The 19,902-nt window shown below is 56.4% G+C and overlaps 2 protein-coding genes across 2 annotated transcripts; both read left to right on the forward strand.

Moving 5' to 3' along the window:
* The first annotated feature begins 1,033 nt into the window (after positions 1 to 1,033).
* On the forward strand, positions 1,034 to 10,610 carry LOC106858515 (extracellular serine/threonine protein kinase FAM20C-like). Its single transcript, XM_014885227.2, has 11 exons — positions 1,034 to 1,683; positions 3,732 to 4,272; positions 5,723 to 5,898; positions 5,985 to 6,063; positions 6,537 to 6,629; positions 6,815 to 6,930; positions 7,224 to 7,404; positions 7,520 to 7,629; positions 8,310 to 8,391; positions 8,502 to 8,561; positions 8,643 to 10,610. The coding sequence occupies exons 2-11, from the start codon at positions 3,806 to 3,808 to the stop codon at positions 8,875 to 8,877; spliced, it is 1,599 nt and encodes a 532-aa protein (XP_014740713.2). The 5' UTR covers positions 1,034 to 1,683; positions 3,732 to 3,805; the 3' UTR covers positions 8,878 to 10,610.
* A 412-nt stretch (positions 10,611 to 11,022) lies between these two features.
* On the forward strand, positions 11,023 to 19,419 carry SUN2 (Sad1 and UNC84 domain containing 2). The gene is made up of 18 exons (XM_014885334.2): positions 11,023 to 11,125; positions 11,481 to 11,637; positions 12,234 to 12,406; positions 12,555 to 12,689; positions 12,866 to 12,961; positions 13,154 to 13,247; positions 13,433 to 13,503; positions 13,761 to 13,888; positions 14,217 to 14,438; positions 14,522 to 14,599; positions 14,687 to 14,730; positions 15,786 to 15,951; positions 16,035 to 16,262; positions 17,301 to 17,385; positions 17,469 to 17,584; positions 17,731 to 17,898; positions 18,313 to 18,405; positions 18,521 to 19,419. Exons 2-18 carry the CDS (start codon positions 11,510 to 11,512, stop codon positions 18,632 to 18,634), a joined length of 2,139 nt encoding a protein of 712 aa, XP_014740820.2. The 5' UTR covers positions 11,023 to 11,125; positions 11,481 to 11,509; the 3' UTR covers positions 18,635 to 19,419.
* Positions 19,420 to 19,902: the final 483 nt, after the last annotated feature.

A 19,902-nucleotide genomic window follows, 5' to 3' on the forward strand; every position in this document is an offset into this window, starting at 1 on the left:
ACTAATGAATAATTAACTGCTCTGTGCATATGCACAGGCACACTGGTCATGGGCACCTCTGCAGGGTCGTGGTGACCTGCAGCTGACCACACGGAGCTGCTGACCTCAGCACACAGTCTCTTGGACTTGCTGCTTGTTTATCTTCTTGGCCACCAGGTGACCAAAGCTAATGTCTCCATGACCTGCATTGGCAACAAGGGAAGGGTGAGTGCTCCCCAGCCTTCTCAAAGCCTGAGTATGCAAACAGATTGAGGTGAGCTAGGTGTGAATGTGCAGCAAGTCAGCTCCCACACTGCCGTTCTCACCAGGTAAGTGCAAGGTGGCTCACAGGTGAGTGGCAGGCTATTTTTATTCACAAGGGTAACAGCTTTCCTACAGGGAGTTATAATGAGGAGCAAACCCTTGTTAGCTGGTTTGCATTCCCTTCATTGGCATTGTACCTGAAAGCACAAGCCTCGGCTTCCAAAAATGTGGCTGTGTGTCAGAGCTCCTGCCCTGAGGCAACTGTTCAATCAGATCAATTGTCCTGCCTGTTGCAAGTTGAGCCATGCTTTGCTGGCCCCTGTGTGTTAGAAAAGACTTTCACACTCCTTTTGCTGTGGAGCTGGAACATCTTTGGGCATACCTGTAATTTTCAGAGGAGTAAGGTTTACAGGTCAGAGATGGTCCCTTATCCTGTGTTTTCCCGTAAGAGACACCTCTGTGGCTGATCAACCTGCGGGATCCAGTTCAGAGGAGACCACGAAGATGATCAGAGGGCTGAAGCACCTCTGCTATGAAGACAGGCTTGAGGAGGTGGAGTTCTTCAGCCTGGAGAAGAGAAACTCTGGAGAGACCTTATACCACTACCTAAAGGGTGTCAACAAGAAAGCTGGAGAGGGGCTTTTTGGCAGGGCCTGTTGTGATAGGACAAGGGTTAGAGGTTTTAAACTAAAAGAGGTTTATTCTAGATTGGATATAGGGAAGGGTAGAAGTCTCTTAGAATGAGGGTGGTGAAACACTGGAACAGGTTGCCTAGAGAGCTGGTGGGTGCCTCACCCCTGGAAGCATTCAGGGACAGGTTGGATGAAGCTCTAAGCAATACAATCTAGTTCAAGGTGCCCCTGGTCATTGCAAGGACATTGGACTGGGTGGCCCCTAAAGGTCCCTTCCAACCCAAACTATGATTCTATGAGGCTTTGGAGCCTCTAAGGCCACTCTACTTCTTACTATAAAACTGCTCTCAGTTGCTGAAGGATTTTTCCTTACGGATTTTCAGTGGAAAGCTGAGAAAGTTGGCAACAATTTGCTTGCTTTTCTCTTTCCCTCCTGTGTCTTGCTGACATTACCCATCAAAGCATCAGGCTGAGTCAGATGTAGAAAATGAGATGAAAAATGCAGGGTGATGGATGGGTGGCAGCCAAAATGACTCTTTCTATCCCTCCATCCCCTAAAGCTGCGATAGTAGCTCAGAGGCTGAGCCTCACGACTTCATCCCTCCCTGCTGAGGAGAGATGGGAACATCATTATCAGCTGCCGATGATTTGGAGCCAGCAGTGAAAATGTCCTCGGATGTAGGGCTCCTCCTCCGCCCCAAGGGTGACTCGAACCTGCTGGGAAGATGGAGGAAGAGCTGGAGGGGGGAGATGAGAAGAAAGAGGTGCAAATTCAACCACGTCTCTATGATGATGTCATGGCAACAAGGTACATGGAAGTGCTTGTCAGGTGACCAGGGCAGACTTTGAAGGTTTGCAGCTCCTCTCTGTTGCTGCAGGCTCATGTCTGACTCGCTGAAAAATCTTTTGGTTAATATTTAATGCCAGCATTGAAGTGCTAAGGGTGGCAAATGCCTCACCTAAGCCCCCTGCCTTTGCTTTCCAATGGGATGCTAAATCAGGGTGAGGAGGTAGGATTGCAAGGTTCATTATCTGGGAATGGGGCTAACTGTCAGTAGGGTGGCTTCAGCCCATAGGGTCCCTCTGCCCATCTGACTCTAGAATATGAGAAGGAGGTTTCTATCCCCTCCAGCCCCGTTTGGAGCTGGTTTGGGGCACTGGAAGGAGGAGGTCTCCCTCTCTTCAGGGCTGGCTCTGGAATAATGAAATCCGTGGCTCTCCTTCGGGAGCCGAGCCCAGCTCCTTTGATGCGATCAGTTAGCACACGGAGTTGGTGTTTTGGCTGTTGTTTTTCTGAGCCATGACCTAATGATCCCATGTTCTAGCTACAGCCCCTCCTAGGGGCCTTCTGTCTGAAACGTGTGTCCGGACTGAATTCAGCAAACTTCCCGGAGCAAGACACTCTGTTCCCCCACCCAGGGAAGCCATCTGCTCCCCTCCACCAGCTCCTTCTGCGGGGCTTCGAGCTCGCCAGCCGGGCTGGAAAGCTCTCCTCCTCCTCGCTTGCCCCGGCTCTCCCCGGCCATCTTGCTAGCAGAAGGCTCGGGAACGCGGGCTGGCTGGATCTGGGGCGGTGATGGTGTCAGCCGGAGGCGGTTTCCAGGCAACTGTCGCGCCGTGGGACACGCGAGCCAAGAACACCGGGACACCGCGTTCCCAGCGCGCCGCCTGGGCGGGGACCGAGACACGCGCGGCAGGAGCCGGCACAGGACCGTGCGGAGAGGGTAGCGCAGGGATGGCCGCAGAGGAGGGGGTCTGCAAAATATCCCCTTCTGCCCGCTGATGATCATGCTCTCCCTGGCTGGGAGTGAGCATTTCCAAGCTGGCTGCCGGTGCACCACGCGACAAGGAAGGACTGCATGATATATGGGATTTCACGTGCCTTCTGCGTCCCTTGGAAGATCAAAGAGAAAAGAAACATTGTGCCAGACTGTACCCCAGCCCCCAGACTTATTGCAGGTGGTCCTGTGCTTCTCTGACCCTTCTCAAATACAAAGCTCCACCCTACAAGTCATGAACCATTTTTGTGCACACATCCCAGCTCTGTGTCTTTGGGCGTCACTGAAAAAGTTAATTTCTTGTAAAAATAAATGCTCTTCCCTCCCACAAGTTGACAGTCCTCCCCAGCACTCAGTGGGTCGCATTGCCCCTCTGTGCTGATGCCCAAGGCAATATCCCCATCCTGCCTGTTTGTCTCCCATACCTGATTTAGAGGCCCTGGGAACATCCCTGCCCCTGAAATTCACCTGCCTGGTAGCCCTTCTTTACACTGCCTGCCCAGCATTTCCCCTCACAGTGATGTCAATGCTCATATCCCCTTTGTTTTATTCTAGTTTGAGTGGTTTTTGAGAGGAGGTTTGAGTACAACTGATTTTCAATGGATGGAGGGTGATAAAATTTATATGGCCAAGCAAGAGGAAAAAAAATTCTTCTGGATTCTGAGAGTGCAGCTATGATGAACTTGGGGAATGGGGCTACATAGTGCTGAGCAGGGTGTGTGCTGCAGAGGGGCAGAACCGTTTTAATGCCCTGTATTCAAGGAAATGTTCTGCAGCCCTGTGCAGGTGACAGCACAGAGAGGCAGGACAGTGGGGAGTCATCTGCAACCATTGCTGTCCCTGAGCCAGCCTTGCAGTTATTGATTTGGAACTTGCCCCATTCACTTTAACCTTGGCAGTGCCAGCTTGATCCTTATCAGTGTTGATAAACCCCACCACAACCTCCTGTCCCATCCTCGTGGTGTCACACTGTGAGGTGCTGTGGTGACAGATCTTTCCTGCCACACTGCCCTTGCACCAGTTGCTCTTTTGCTGCGATGTTCTAAATCCAGGAAACCTCTCTCCTATTTTTGCACAGAGGCTGCAGCCACACCAACATTTTTAACCCTGTGTGGGCACCCACCCCTTGCTGAGTGTTTTGCATGAGGAAGGATGCGGTGCAGGCTGCAAACGCTTTTCCAGAGGAAATTTAAAACCAGCCTTCTCCTTCTTCTGCTCTTGGCCCTTCTCGTGCACCTGGTGATGGATTTTGCTCTCCCCATGGCCCACAGGCCCTGCAGCCGTGATATGAAGGCATCAGACGCTGTGGGCAGCCCCATGCCAACTGGCCTCAAAAAGCTGAGTCTGCGAATCCTTCAGGATTTCAGTGGAAGCAACGGCTCCTTGGAGAAAAGTTCCCATCCACAGAGAGCGGGGCTGCGCTTGAGGGCTGGAGAGCCAGGGGTACAACAGCAACACGAAGAGGGGAATGCAGGATGGACCAAGGGATCAAAGCTGGCAGCACTCTTTGAGCATCCTCTTTACAACATTCCAGTTCCAGAGGTGACCGAGAAAGACAAGCTGTTTATCATCAACCCCATGGAGAAGTTCAGCCTGCGTAGCAGTGGGAGTGACGAATGGTGAGGAGCAAGCTCAACCCTAGCTTGCGTTTGGGAGATATGTGGGTTTGAGGGGACAAGCAGCAGGGAGCGAACATGTAGTTTCGTTTTGTAGATCAGCATCCTACCCCAGAGGGGCCCCCACTGCTAAGCATGCTCTTCTCATATCTCAAATCCTCTCCTAGCCATGAAGTTTTGAGCTGCTACCCAAAAGCTTGTAGCACACAGCAAAGCTAAAGGACACTCTTGAATTATTAATTGTATTACGGATGTCTATTAGGTGATCTCAGCTCCTTCCCTTCCCCGGTGCAGAATAGCCCTTAGTGTCTCTCTCTGTATATGAGGAAGTCCCTGCTCCAGATTTCTAACCAGTTTTATCCCCCTCTCTCGGTATGTTGGAGATGCAAAGCCTGCAATGTAGGTTACCTCTAACCATGAGACCATTCTTGTCCTGCATTTTGCAGGATATATTGCCTGATCTCTTTAGGCTCAGCCGTATGGTGAGCTCACTGCTGATGGCTGTCTATTTTTATCTTTGGACTACTAACCTCTAATTAGAAGGGAAGATATTAAAAGCTTTTGCATTGTAACACATAGCAGCTTCCTTATGGAAACCACTTCCAAAAGTGGTGCCTGCTAGAACGGGGAGCTGGCTTAAGAGCTGGTTTCCACAAACGGGCATTTGCCTTGTCTCTGAAGACCACCTATGGGTAGCCTTGGGTCTGGTTTGATGAAATCAAGGCATAGCCTGTGTTTTCCTCAAAAGAGACATGGATTTGGATTATAGATGCCCTGGGCTATCTGTCCCATTACAGTGGCAGTGTGTGCTAGCACAGAGGTGGGGCAGATACCTCCGGGGGCTCCCTTGAATGCCAGCAAACTGCAAATTTGCAGGATGCACAGAGACTGGGATAGTGCTAACCCAAACTTATCCCTCTGGGGAAACCCACCCGAAGGGAATGCGTTGTTGAGGATGGGAATTCAGGTCAGTGCTGGGGATGGCTGGGAAGCCCATGCTTCTCCATTCTTGTTCTGTGTTCACACATATGTCCCCAGTAAGCACATGGAGGGATGTAGCAGACTGTACTCCCGGGAGCCAGGCCCTTAGGGAAAAACAATGAGATTATCTGCTCTAGCAGGGAAATGAATCCATGGAAAAGAGAAGCAGGACCAATACAGGGATTTTCCATGGGGGACGGAGGGAAAACATTGTGTCCCATCCGGCCATGCTTGTCTTCCTGGCCACCGACTTTGGGTGGGATCTGCCAGGTGCCAAGAGCCCCATGGAGGCATGGGGCAGGGGGTTCCACTACCATGAAACCTGGAACCCATCCAGGGCTTGCTCTGGGCTTTCTCCCCACCTCACCCTCCACGCACTGGCTCCCAGGAAGGGCCCGGGGACACGGGACCCATCCTGTCCCAACTAAAAGCTGTCATTGTTGTTGGGGTGGTGGTGGCTGTCGGGCTGCAGGGTCAGCAGCAGTAAAGCCGAGACGCTCCTCCCGACAGGGAAGACGGCCTATGACACCTACCCCACCTGGCTCAAGTTCCACATCGGCATCAACCGCTATGAGCTGTACCCCCGCCGGGACCCCTTGCTGCCCATGCTCCTCCGGGATTTGGCCACGCAAAGGATCATCAGCTCGGGTACCACCTCCCTGCCTGCACCCTGTCCACATCCCTGCCTTGCTGCCTGCTGCCTGCCTCTCTCATCCCCATGTGCCTCCTTTCAGTCCAGAAGTCCGGCGGGACCCAGCTCAAGCTGATCATGACATTCCCAAACTATGGGCAGGCCCTCTTCAAGCCCATGAAGTGAGTAGAGCCTGGGACAACCGTATACCTCGCCCACATGGTCCTGTTAGATAGCCAGGAGTGGCCAGAGGGGACTATGGAGGGAGAAATGGAGAAATGCTTCATGTGCTGCCTCGCTTCAGCACCTCCATCCCAAAACTGAGGCGAGCAGAATGGTCCCGTTTCCCTTGCCTTCCCTGGTGGTGCTTGCTGCAAGCTGGATGCAGCTTGTGATGGGGTAGTGACCTCCAGTGGTGGAAAGAAGAAGGTGGTCCATGAGGACCATCCAGCAGCCTCCAGTCCACGGGGGCTTCCCCACCCTTGAGTTGGAGGCAGGGGTTGCCCTGGCATGGGAGCCTGGATAGAGCCGCCCACATCAGGAAGTGACAGGAAGAGATGGGGTCTGGTCTCCAGTGTCACCAGTGAATACAAAGTGGTGCTTTGGAACTAATCCCATCCACGATGGTTGCCCCCACTGTCCCCTCTCCTTCCAGGCAGACCCGGGACCAGGAGACCCCCATTGATTTCTTCTATTTCTCAGACTTTGAGCGGCACAATGCAGAGATTGCAGCCTTCCACCTGGACAGGTGAGCAGAAGCTTTGCATCCAACCCTGCCCTCCCATACTGGCAAATCACCAGAGAAACTGCTCCTTCATCCCACCTCTTGCTCCCTTTTGTGAGGCGTACCTGTGCCTCCTGTCAGTTTTAATAAGTCACTGTTATTAAACCAGCTGAGGTCAGAAAGAAATGGTTCCAAGTTCTGTGTTTCAGGATCCTGGATTTCCGGCGAATCCCCCCAGTTTCTGGCCGTTTGGTCAACATAACAAAGGAAATTTGGGATATCACCACAGACAAGAAACTGGCCAAGACTTTCTTCATCTCCCCAGGTGACCTTTCATGCTCTCTGTCCTCTCCTATGGCCACCTGGAGCTGGCTGCTGCTCCCCTGGCTCCCCCCGCACTCAGACAAACTATCCTGCTGGGGACTGTTCCGGCTCCCATGGGTACCCTGCCACAGGCTTTTGTTCCTCACAGCCTCCCTTGCCACTGCTTTGCTGGTGGCACATGGCCAGCGTGCATGGAGCATCCTCCCTGGCTGCTTGCTGGACCACTCTACCTGGGGGTCACAGACTCGTTGCCTTCCTTCTCTTTGTCAACCTTTGCTTTGTCCCCATGGCCAGCGGGTAACGTCTGCTTCTACGGGGAGTGCTCCTACTACTGCTCCACCGAGCACGCCCTCTGTGGCAAACCGGACCGGCTGGAGGGCTCCATGGCTGCCCTGCTCCCTGACAAGACCCTGGCCAAGCGCCGCTCCTGGCGCAGCCCCTGGCGCCGCTCCTACCACAAGAGCAAGAAGGCTGAGTGAGACGGGGCACGAGGGAGTGCGGGGACATGGGCCAGCATAGCCATGGGATGGGAGGGGCTTTCTCCACACCTGCTCTCATAGCCCCTTTCCCTCCCCGGCTTCTGCCACCAGGTGGGAGCTGAATCCCAACTACTGCGCTCAGGTGCGAGAGACACCACCCTACAACAGCGGCCATCGCCTCCTTGACCTCATCGACATGACGATCCTCGATTTCCTCATGGGTGAGCCCCTCTGTGCCTGTGCTGGGAGCTGTGGAGGTCCCTGAGGACCAAGAGGCCCTGATGGCTCTGTGTCCCGTGGTACTATGCCCTGCGAGGTTTGCTGGCCAAACTGCTGTTCAGGCTGCAGCCAAGCAGCAGTCTTACCCATAATGACAGCACGGGGCCATGCCAGCAGGGCATTTCCCAGGCAGAAGTCGAAGGTGAAGAGATTCCAGGGAGACCCCAGCTGAATATCCTGGACATGGGAAGCACCCTCCAGCACTTTCTCACATGCAGCCCCTGCAGAGCTAGAGGTGAAGATGATGCTGCCCAGGGCTCTTGCTGCCTCTCCTATCCCTGGGCCACTTCTTCCTCCCTGCACTGTCCCCTCACCAGCATCTGTCTGGGAGAGTTTCCCATCTCCTCATTCCTGATCACCCAGCCATGTCTTTGCCATTACTTCTGCTCCATTTGCCACTGTTGTCCATATGTGGGGCTGCTGGGATGAGAAGGGGCCTGGAGGCCGTGGAGTCTCTGCTCAGTTCCCTGCATGGCCGTGGCCACCAAATGAACACCTTAAAGGTGCCTCCAACTCTTTTCCCCAGGCTCTAGGTTTCAGTCTCACACCAGGAGAGTGCTCTGTGTCCCTGCTTCTATCTCCCAGCCCACAACCTGATGGCAAATTTTTTGGACCACCACAGGCAACATGGACCGGCACCACTACGAGACCTTTGAGAAATTTGGGAATGACACTTTCCTGCTCCACCTGGACAACGGTCGCGGGTAAACTTGGGGAGTAGGGGGAGCAATCACAGCAAAGGAGTGGGGGGAGACCTCCAGCCTTGCTGAAATGCCACCCTGACACATCCTTATGGGCTTCTCCTCACCCCCAGCTTCGGCACACACTCACGGGATGAACCATCCATCCTGGCCCCTCTCCAGCAATGCTGCAGGTAAGGGGCTACCGCCCACCCGAGTCTGCTGTTGGGGAGAGGCTCCTCCTGTTGAGACCTCTCCCTCCTCATCTCTGGCAGCATCAAGAAGTCGACTTACCTGCGGCTGCAGCTGCTGGCCACCCAGCCCTACCGCCTGAGTGATGTGCTGCGTGAGGCGCTGGCCACAGATCCACTGGCCCCTGTCCTGGCTGAGCCCCACCTGCAGGCACTGGACCGGCGCCTGGGGAAGGTGCTGGTGGTGGTGGGACACTGCCTGGCCACGGCAGCCCACCAGGAAGAGGTGCTGGTGGATGATGTGGGGTCATGGGTGTGATGGGGGGCTGGCTACCCTGCTGGATTGGGCTGTTTTACTGTGCTGCCGAGGATGATGTGGGATCGATGTGCAGCTCTGATTCTGTGTAGCATCAGCTTTTGGTGGTGTCAGAGCTGGTGGTGTGATGAACCAGGAAAGCAGGTTGTAAGGATAGCTGGGACAGGGAGGGAATTTAAATAAAAAGGTTGGCCTAGTGGAGAAGACATGAGCTGTGATCTTCCCCACCAAGGCTGCTTTCCCAGCCCCGGCCTGTCCTTACGTGCCTGGACGTGTCACTTCAGCCCTCCAAAGCCTTTTAGGAAAGGGTAGGGATTTTTCCTGCCTTTCCCCAGAAAGAGCTGCCAAACCGGAACAGCTGGCAATCTCCTTCTGCCCCACCCCCACCACGTGCCGAGGCACGGTGATGCCCTGGTGACCCCCAAAAAGAGAGCTGAGACTCCCCACTGCTGTTGTGGGGAAAATGAGGCAGAAGCTCCCAGCTACACACCACTTATCTTTGCCCCAGTCTTCCCACACCCACTCGAAAATTCCCATGGCTCTGACATCACTACCTCCTCCACGGGACCGGGGATGCAGCAAGGATAAACCCCACTCCCCTCACAACATCTTCCCAAATCCCCCAGGAACCGCCACTGACTCCTTTCACACCCAAAATGTGGCTCCTAAAGAGGGGATGGATTGACCCGGGGCTATGCACCCTACTTAGTGCCTGGTGGCTCAGCACCCAGCTTATCCCCTGAGCCTCCCGGGGGGGTTAATCCACGCAGGGTTAGGTCAGCTGGAGCAGGTGCCATTGTGACAGCCACTGCCAGTGTACCCAGGTCGGGACACGGGATTGCCACCTGCATGGCCAGAGATAAAGGTGCCACTGGGGAGGGGAGATGTCCTCTGTCCCAGACAGACACTTGCAAAGGGATGGGAAGCCACGGGAAAAGGTGAAAAAGGGCAGCTGGCACAGTGGGAGATGGAGCTGGAAAAGCTAGGCAAGGATTTTGGCTGGAACAAAAAATGGGCTCAAAAGGAAGAAAAAAAAAAAAGAAAAGGGAGACAAAGAGGATCTGTCTGTGTTACACAACGGGGCTGGGGACGCTGAATCGGGGTTTGTTGCAGTGTGCTCCCCCCGATGCTGACAGCACGTCCTCCTGCCACTGCCCTGGCTTGTGCCCCAAAGCCCAGCACACGGAGGAAAAGGTTTCAGAGCTGTTTTGCAATAGGTTCCTTCCCTTCTGCCAGCTTCGTATTTTTTAAACTCTTTATATAAATACCCTTTTGCTCTGTACCAAAGCCAGGGGACCATTCCTGCACTGTGCCCCACAGACATAGCTTAAAATCCGCGTCCAGACACGGGTGGCCAGTTGCCCTGACTCTCAGAGCTCCCCCCAGGCAAATCTTTTTCCGAGGCGCCGTCAGATTTAAAAACGCGGGGTGTGGGAGGGTGGCTGTTTTTTTCAGCCCGGCGAGTTTGCACAAGGTCCCAGCTGTGCCGCAGCGGTTCAAGGTCCCACGGGAGCAGCCCGGTTTGGTTCACAAGCCCCTGACGAGCCTGGCCAGCCGCCCGTGGGGAAGAGCAGTGGCAGCGTGGTGTCTGGAGCCAGTGGCCCAGGGAGCAGCAGAACACGCCCGCCCAGTCGAGGCGGCGTGGGCACACGGATGTCGAGTGGGGCTGCCCACGCCCCAGGGATAGGTTCGGCCGTGTCGGGTGGTGCGTAGGGTGCGGGGATTTCTCACCCTACCAGGACCAGCAAACCAGCTACCCCAGCAAAGCCCAAACGGGGCTGGGGTGCAGCCCTGCACCTGGGAGCTCCCATTTTGGGCTGGCATCACCCATGCCCTGGGCTGGCTGGCAGCGTGGGCTGGCTGCTGCCCGTGCTGGGCACGGCGGGAGGAAGCCCAGGGCTGAGGTATTTGGGGAGGTGGAAAATTCTCGGCGGGCAGCAGAGCGTAGATGGGACCTCATCATCGGCACCCCCAAAATGATGAAAATAAAATAAAAAGAACATGCCAGTGGCGGTAATAATAATAATACATAGCAGTAATGACGATGATAAAGAAGAGGTCCCCAGAGGCCGGGGGAGCGGTGGCTGCCCCCCTCTCCGCGGGGCGGGGCGGTGGCGGGGGGGCCCGGGGGGAGGGCGGGGAGGCGGGTGCCGCCTTCCCCCGCAAAACAAAAGGGAGCGGCGGCGGCGAGAGCGGCCTGAGCTGACGGGAAGGACGGCGGGGATCGTTCCCCGCTGCGCGGCACTTGCCGGTGGGTTTGCGAGGGGCAGAGCCGGGGGCTTGCGGGCGGGCCGGGTCAGCACCGGGGCCTTGGGGGAAGAAAGGTGTGTCGGGCCGGGGGCGCGGAGGGGCCGGGGACAGCCTGTCCGCGGAGAGGAGAGGAGGTGAGGGGGGTTTATCGGGGATCCCTGTACAGGGAGGGAGGCAGCTCCATCCTGGGGGACCCCACGGCCGCCAGGTCGGGACGGCGTTCGGTGTGGGCCGGGACCTCTGCCACAGGGGTGGGGACCACAGGGTCCCCGGGGGTGGGATCCCGCTGGGTGCGTCCCTCCAGGGACCTGCCACTGACACTTCTCTCTCTCTCCGCGGCCGTCTCCCTACCCCAGGTGAGCCGAGGCCCCCTCCTGCTGCCGCCATGTCCCGCCGCAGCCAGCGCCTTGTCACCAGCCGCTATTACCCCGGGGACGATGATGCCACGACCAGCAGCAGCAGCACATCTCTGCTGGGTGGGACACAGCTCCCCTTCAAGGAGACCACCGGCAGGTCAGTGGGGGGAACGAGTGGGGGGTTCCCCCTGCCCAAATCTGACAGGGGCGGGGCATTCCATCCCGCACAAGGGACCGGGCACCTTCCTGGGTGGGCTGTGGGGATAGCTCGCAGAAGGGAGCGTGACGGGGAGCCCGACGCATTCCGGCATGGCCGCCTTGGCACTGGCTGTGCCCCGGCTCCGGCCAGAGCCCCGCGCTCCCTGCCCAGGCACCGCTGCGTCCCCACGGGCCCGGCACTGGAGCCTGCCGTGGGTGGCCGGGTGCCAGCTCCCAGCTCCCGGCTGCAGCTGGATGGCGAGAAGGAGAAGGGAAGGAGGGAGGGAAGGAGGGAGGGAGGGAGGGAGGAGGGAGGTGCGCTGCAAGTGCCGGAAAACCGCAGCGGTGCGAGCGGAAGCGATGCCCGGGACGGGCGGGAGGCCTCCGCTAAGCAGAGGTTGCAGCTTCCGAAAGCTGCCGCCATCCGGTGTGGAGGGAAGTGATGCTAGTCGAGGGATTGGGGTGAATTCCCCAGTTCCCCTCATAGGTGCCCTCCCTCACCCCCGCCACGCTGTAACCACACAAGTCTGATGAACCTGTTCTCGCCTCCCGCAGGACAATCAGGAGGAAATCGAGTAGCACAAAGCGCCTCTCTCCCGCCCCCAGCACCCAAACCTCCTACTATAGCGAGTCCATGATGAGCGAGTCCTACCTAGGGGGCAGCCGGGGTCTTGCTGCCCTGGGTACCTCCATGCTGGATGATGACCTGGACAGCAGCACGTACTGGGGTGAGCCCTCTCACTCTCCTAGGGCAGCTGGGAACCTCCTTGGACACTGGAGACTGATGGGGCAACTGCCTAGGCTGGCTAACTGGGTTGCCCCTTGTGGAAGTGATGGTGGATGATTTCTCAGTTTAACGCTGTGTTTTGGGGGCAGGTGGAGAGCTCTCCACCAGGAGGAGAAGAGGTACAGGAGACACCGAGTCCAGTAAAATCAATGGGGTGCTAGAGAGCAAGACATACGACACCTACACATCTTCATCTGGGTACTCCTCAGAGGACGACTATGCAGGTAGGGATGCTCTAGTCTGTCTGTAGTGACAGGAATGCAGGGGAGGCATCCCCAGTGCCTGGCTGTACCCAGTGTGCTGCCAGTCTCTGCTAGATGCCACCCCCAGTGCAAAGCCTTTGCTTTGGGCAGTACACTGGGATGCTGTCTGCATTGGTGACTTGCTGCTTCCTTTCCAGGTCACTATTATTCAGGCCAGAGTAGCTCCGGGTCAGGTCTAAGAAGTGCAGCCTCCCGGGTGGGCTCCTTCCTCTGGCAAGTGTTCACCTCCCCAGGTCAGTGGAGGGGTGGCAGGGCACTTCTAGCAACAGTGGTCTTGCCAGTCAGCATCCCTATTCTCTGGGTGCTGTGTGTGTGCTATTCCGTGTTTGGGTGGAGGGGTTTTATCCCCTTGTGGTGCCACCCTTAGGCATGGAGGGGACATCTCTTCCAGGACCCCTCCTGAGGCTTGTTTTTTCTCCTGGCAGTTCGGTTCATGGGGTGGCTGTTCTCGGGGCTGGCAGGGGCCTGGCGCCGCCTCACCGGCAGGGCTTCCCGCCTAAACAGCGTCCCTTTCTCCAGGTGAGCGTGCTGGGGGGGACACCAGGATGGGGGGAGCGTGGGGAAAACCTGCAGAACCTCAGAAAGGGGAGGCACGTTTGGGGTGGTGGGTGTCTTGTCATCTTTGCTTTCCCTGTGGCCCCCATCCAAAGGTGATGGAAGGTGGCTGCAGTCCTACAGGCACCTCTTTCTTCTCTGTGCTCCAGGCGATACCCACGTCTGAAGAGGTCCCTGCTGCTGCTGCTCCTCCTCCTGCTCCTCGCTGCTGCTGCCTACGGTGAGCCAGCCTCCCTTGATGTGCTGCCCTGAGATCTGGGGCAGTGCAGAGCATCCCACTGCCATTGCTGGGGGATGGGATGGCCTAGAGATCAGTGCTCATGGCTTCTGGTAGCCTGGTCCATCTGCATCCCCGTGCCAGTGTCTCCTGGTAATCCCTGGAGATGCTGATGGCTGAGCCTCTGCATGTCCACCCTGCCCACTACTGTGGCCCATTACCAGCCTGTGGTTTTGACCATCTCGTCCTTCTGTGCCCAGGAGCTTGGTACTTCTACCCCTATGGACTATCAACACTCAGCCTGCCTTCCTTCCCATGGTGGGGAGCTGGAAAACTTTCCTCCTCCTCCGATGTTCCTGGGGTAGGGGACCTGACCACGCTGGACCAGGTAAGCTTCAGCAAAGGCATGGTGGTGACCCAGGTGGGATCAATGCCTTGCAGGGAGAAGCTGGGACGGTGTGATCCATGGCTGAACAATTGCTTCCAGGGTATGAGGAATGGTGGAGAGTGGGGCAGATGATGGTTCCACACTGGCTCCCCCAGCCTGTGGCCATCTCACTCTTTGGGTGTTCCTGGGATGGAGCAGGGGAAAGCAACAGATGAATAAGATGCCACTGACTCTGGGGAATGGGTCGTCAGGCTCCCCTTTCACAGGGGTCCTGTGGAGCAGGCACTTCCCTGGGGGGCTGCATCACACCCTGTTTTTGTTGCTGCAGGGGCGACACCGACTCCTGGCTCGCTTCCAGTCCCTGGAGAAGCGCTTTGAAGCACTGGAGGCTGAGCTGTCACGGTGGGAGCTGCGTCGTGGGGCGGCAGCAGTGACAGCAGGGGGAGAACCACCCCCAGGGGACATCCTTGCGCTGCTGGAGGGGCTGGTGAGCCGCCGGGACGCGGGGCTGAAGGAGCATCTCCACACCGACATGGCCAACCACCTCCAGGTGAGTGACACGGGGAATGCAGGGGTGTGCAGGGGGTGTGCAGGGCCAGGCTCTGATATTCCACCCTGTTCCTTATCCTTCAGGGGGAGCTGGATGTGCTCCGAGCCCAGGTACAGAGGGATTTAGATGGGCGCCTGGGCAAGATGGCACAAGCTTCCCAGGTAAGTGGACAAGCATGTGGTGGTACCTGGACAGGACACCCTCACCAGTGGTGTCACAAGTCTCACCCCTTCCACCTTTCCTGGTAGGAAATGGAAGCGCGCTTGCTGGAGCTGAACTCCGAGTGGCAGAGGTAATGCTGGCTGTGGGGCAAGGCCATTGCTCTCTTAGGGGCAGGCAGGTAGCTGGGTGAATTCCCCTCAGCCAGGCTTAGGAGGGGTCTGCAGCCCTGGTTTGGGACAAAGGAGAGATCAAGAGGCATAATGTGGGGGGGAAAGGAAGGAAGGATACATGCGTGGGTGTGTGTGGGAGCCAGCACTGTGCCCTTTTGGCCAAAAAGGCAAGTGGTATCCTAGGGTGCATTAGCAAGGGCATTGTCAGTAGGTTGAGGGAGGTGATCTTGTCTCTACCTAGCCCTAGTGAGGCCACCTCTGGAGTGCTGTGTCCAGTTCTGGGCTCCTCAGTAGTACAAGGGAGACATGGAGCTCCTGGAGCTGGTCCAGCAGAAGGCTACAGAGATGATGAAGGGACTGGAGAATCTCTCTTAGGAGGAAAGGCTGAAGGAGTTGGGCCTGCTCACCTTGAGAAGAGACAACTGAGAGGGAACCTCATCAGTGTCAGTGGCTGAAGGGAGAGTGACAAGAGGTTGGAGCCAGGCTCTTCTCAGTGCTGCCAAGCAATAAGATAAGAGGTAATAGGCAGAAACTGATACCCAAGAAGTTCCACCTGAATATGAGGAAGAACTTCTTTACAGTGCAGTGACCACACAGTGGAACAGATTGCCCAGAGAGGTTGTGGAGTATCCCTCACTGGAGATAGTTCAGAACTGTCTGGATGCAATCCTGTGCCATGTGCTCTGGGGTGACCCTGCTAGGGCAGGGAGGTTGGACCAAATGAACCCCTGTGGTCTCTTCCAACCTGACCCATTCTGTGATTCTGTGGCTGGCAGCAGGGCTCCAAGAGCAATGGCAGCAAATGACCTTTGCTGCTGTCGTTTAGCATCACTGCGAATGTGGTCCTTCACATGAGGGGCAAGCTGAGGATGCTTTCCCAAGGGATGCAGTAGAAGAGGTCACTGCCACCGGAATTAAAACTGGGTCTGGAGATGGGGTTGAGCATAGGTGATGTGGGATGAACCTCTTCCTCCAGTTTGTGGCATGGGGGTTTGTTACCTTTCTCTTGGCACAGCTCAGTGCAGGAGAACCTGCGAGGGACCTTCCGACAGGAGCTGGGCAAGCTGGAGCAGGAGGTGGCAGTGCTGAGGAGGGAGCTGGCAAGCCTCAAGTTAGACCAGGAGGTGATGGGGAAGCACGTGGAGGGGATACTGGAGCAGCTGAAGACAGTGCAGGCTGATGTGAGTCCTTGGTCCCCAGCCTGTGGCAGAAAGGCAAGCAGGGGTCCCTGCTCCAGGGCTGAGCTCTGTCTGCACCGTTCCAGGTGGAAGCACAGTTCCCAGTGTGGATGAGTAGGTTCCTGTCACAGTCCCAGCAGGATGGTGCCGCTGCCTTCATCTTCCAGCGGGAAGACTTGCAAGCAGAACTCCAGGCTCTGGAACACAAGATCCTTGCAAAAGTCCTGGAGGACCGGAGACTGTCAGCACGGGATGCCCAGGCTGGTATTGGAGTGGCCCTGAGGCAAGGAGAGACTGCAGGAGTGACTGAGGAGGTGGGTACTGGCCTGAGCCCCAGGGACATGAGGTGACCACAGGTGTGGGGATGGGGACTGTGCCCCACTTTGTGTGTGCAAGGGGCTGGGATGTGTGCCTGGCGGATGGCAGAGGCATTGGGACAGCTGGGACATCCCGACAGCTGGGATATTGATCCTGGGCTCACAGGATGCAAGAGCACCTTGAAACTCCTCTGCTACCCCCTTCTCAGTCTGTGCTTGCTCTGTGCTCTGGAAGGGGTCACAGGTGGTAACACCTGCAGCCCTGCAAGGCTCTTACTGTCTTAAAATCCAAGCTTCTGCTCGTGCATTCTTCACCCAGAATGTGGGACAGGTGCCAACAAAGCTTCCATGGGTGGAGCATCTTGCTTATCCTCACTCTTCAGCAGCGCTGCTGAGTTGTTTGGTGCAAAGCATTTCAGCAGAATGACACCAAGGGGAAAAAATGAGCCTGCTTGCTTTGGAAAGAGTTGCTGGCAATTCCCTGTGGAGGTAGTAGAGGGAGGGATCAAGCTGGGATTAGCAGTCCCCATAGCCTGTGTAAACTTGTGCAGTCTGTAAAGTTTAGACCCAAAGTGGTGCTACAGGGTCCTAGCTCCTTAGGCTGGGTTTGGATCTAGATGGATGCTCCAGCCATCTCCTCTTTTTCTGGGTGAGGGGAGCTCCCATCAATCCTGTGGGACAGGGTAGGAGGGACCAGCAGATGATTGAGTGATCTGTCAGGCTGTGTCTGGTGGCAGCTCTCCTCCCTCTGGGCCAGCCCCTCTTGGGAATAGGCAAGTGCAGCATGCCTGGGTGCTGCCCCTTCACTGCACAGCTCCTCTCCCCCGGAGTATTTTTAGCAACCTCTAACGAGGCTTCCCAGCCAAATGCGTGTCCTCTCATTTTTGCCACGGTGATTCATCCCCTGGCTGTTCTATCCTCTGGCTGTTTTGCGGGACGGTCCTTGCACCCTCTGTCCCTGCAGGGGCAGGCGGGTGAGGGGCAGGATGCCTGCCCCAGTTTGTCACTCTCCTGTGCCCTCTGCTCCCGCTGCAGCAAGTGCATCTCATCGTGGGCCAGGCCCTGAAGCGCTACAGCGAGGACCGTGTGGGGATGGTTGACTATGCCCTCGAGTCAGCAGGTAGGTGGTTGGGATGATCCTTGGGGAGATGACCACAGGATCCTGGCTTGCAGCTCACCTGCTGCCATCCCCTCTCATGCCAGGGGCCAGTGTGATCAACACTCGCTGCTCAGAGACCTACGAGACACGGACAGCGCTGCTGAGCTTGTTTGGCATCCCCCTGTGGTACCACTCACAGTCCCCCCGTGTCATCCTGCAGGTGGGCTCTGAGTGAGAGGACTGGGCTGGTTCTCATGGGGCTTTTATTGGCCTTTGACTGTTGCTCCAAGCCAGCAGCCAGGCTGGTGGGAGAGAAATGACTCTGATGGTGGTAACATTGCTGGCGTTTCACTTCCATGCTCGTAGCCAGACGTCAACCCTGGGAACTGCTGGGCATTTCGTGGCTCCCAGGGCTTTGCTGTCATCCGCCTCTCTGGCATTATCCGCCCCACGGCCGTGACACTGGAGCACATCCCAAAAGCCCTCTCACCGCAGGGGACCATCCCCAGTGCCCCCAAGGACTTTGCAGTCTATGTGAGTGCCCTCGCCCAGACCTTTGCGGGGGGAACACAGTGGGAGGGCACTGGAAGGGATGGCTAACAAACCCCACACCTAGCTGTAGGATGCTCCGGGGGGGTTGGTCTTACCCTGAAGAAGATAAATAATTAATACTGGTGGGGAGAGGGGCAGCACCGGATTTCAGGAAGAATTTGGGGGAACACAAGGACAAAGGGGCTTGAGTAGATGTAACTTTTGGTCTTCCCCCGCTTCATCCTTCCCCACTGGTCCCTGTTCCCATTTGTCTGTTTTGTCCTGGAAGAGCAGGAGTGAGGGCCAGGCACACTTGTGTCTCCCTCTCCCTCTTCTGCCCTGGATGTGTGCATGACCTCTCATCTCCCTCTCTGATGACCCCTGATTCTCCCTTTCTGCCTCCCTGCCCTTCCTTAGGGCTTAAAAGAAGAAGGAGAGGAGGAGGGCCTTCTCCTTGGACAGTTCACCTATGACCACAATGGCGACCCCATCCAAACATTTTACTTGGAGGTAAATGCTTTGCCCCTGGAGCATCTGACCCCAGAGAAGAAAATGGGGCCTCTGGGGTCTCTGAGCCTTAGAGAGCCCACAGGGTCTCAGGTTTTTCTTTTCCCTCCTCCCCAAGGGTGACTCCGTGGGCACATACCAGCTGGTGGAGCTGCGGGTGCTGAGCAATTGGGGCCACCCTGAGTACACGTGCATCTACCGCTTCCGTGTGCACGGGGAGCCGGCGCACTGACCCCGGCCCCGAGGGGAATGAGGATGCTGCCGGGCTGACAGCAGGAGGGGATGCGTCTGCTTCACTGCTTCGCACCTAGAAATCCTGGCGTGTGCCAGCAGCCGCCCCGGGAAGCTTCTCCCCTGGGGCCGGGAGGAGAAGAGCTGGTGTTGAAGGGGTGAGGCTTTCACTCTTCCAAGGACCGGGGTGGTGAGGCTAGAGCATCCCACGTGGGTCCTAGCGCAGCCTGGCTTGTTTTCAGTGCATATGGGACATTTTAACTTTTTAAGCTAACTTTGTATCGGGTTTGCGCTGCCCCTGTTCCCTGTTGTCCCACTCCTTTCTAGCATGGCCAGGGCTTGGGAAAGGGGTGTGTCATTTTGTCATGTGCTTCATGCGAGCTTGGGTGCAGGAGATCGGTGTGCGGGACCGTGGTGCCTGACTCGGTGCTGCCGGAGTAGGTGGGAGCCACCAGTTGTGGCCACCAAGTCCCCTCCACACAGGGTCACTTCTCTTGCCTTGGTGTTGGTTTGGGTAGAGATCTCCAGCCCTCCAATGCTGGGCCGGCAGAGAGGAAATAAGACAGTATTAATGAAGTATTAACATAAAACTAATGGTTTGGGGCAGCAGGAGGAGAGGAGTGTGGCACGTGTTGGTGGCAGAGCCCACCTCTGTGCTGCCATCCATCCTCTCAAGCCCTCCTGCTGCCAGTAGCTGAGTTGGTGATGCTGTTGGCCTCCCTGGCTGGCTGCCTCCCCAGTGTTAAGCTTGATGATGCTATTGAAAATTCCTGTTGCCTGCTTTTCCTCTGGGGTTTGTTCTGAATTTTTTTTTAAGAGGGGTGGGGAGGGGAGCTATTTTCCAATTGGGATATTGGGGTTGGTTTTTTTGTGTGGGGGGGTGGGTTTGTAGTAACAAAGGGAAAAAAGACGTTTTTCATGCAATTTGTACTTAACCAGAGAATGTTACATAGTGTCACTTGGATGAGTGGCTTAGATGTGGACACGGCTAGAGCTTTGTTTAGTAGGAGACTAGCACACAGTAGGATAAGCTAGAATAAGACGAGCAGAGATGTTTAAAATACGGGCCTCACGTTATTGGTGGCTCGGTAGCTGGACTTGGAAGCTGGGGTCCTCTGTGCACTGCTGCTGGTGGGGTGCTGGAGGCATTCCCTGCCCTCCTTGCTCTGGATGTTCTCTGAGACTGCAATGCACGGCTGTGGCCTCTTGCCCATGGCTGCATCTGTATATACTTGACTGTTAGCAGCAAGTGGGAGCTGCTGCCCCAGG

This window comes from Sturnus vulgaris, chromosome 5 (genome assembly GCF_052056855.1).
Source record: "Sturnus vulgaris isolate bStuVul1 chromosome 5, bStuVul1.hap1, whole genome shotgun sequence".
Lineage (NCBI taxonomy): Eukaryota > Metazoa > Chordata > Aves > Passeriformes > Sturnidae > Sturnus > Sturnus vulgaris.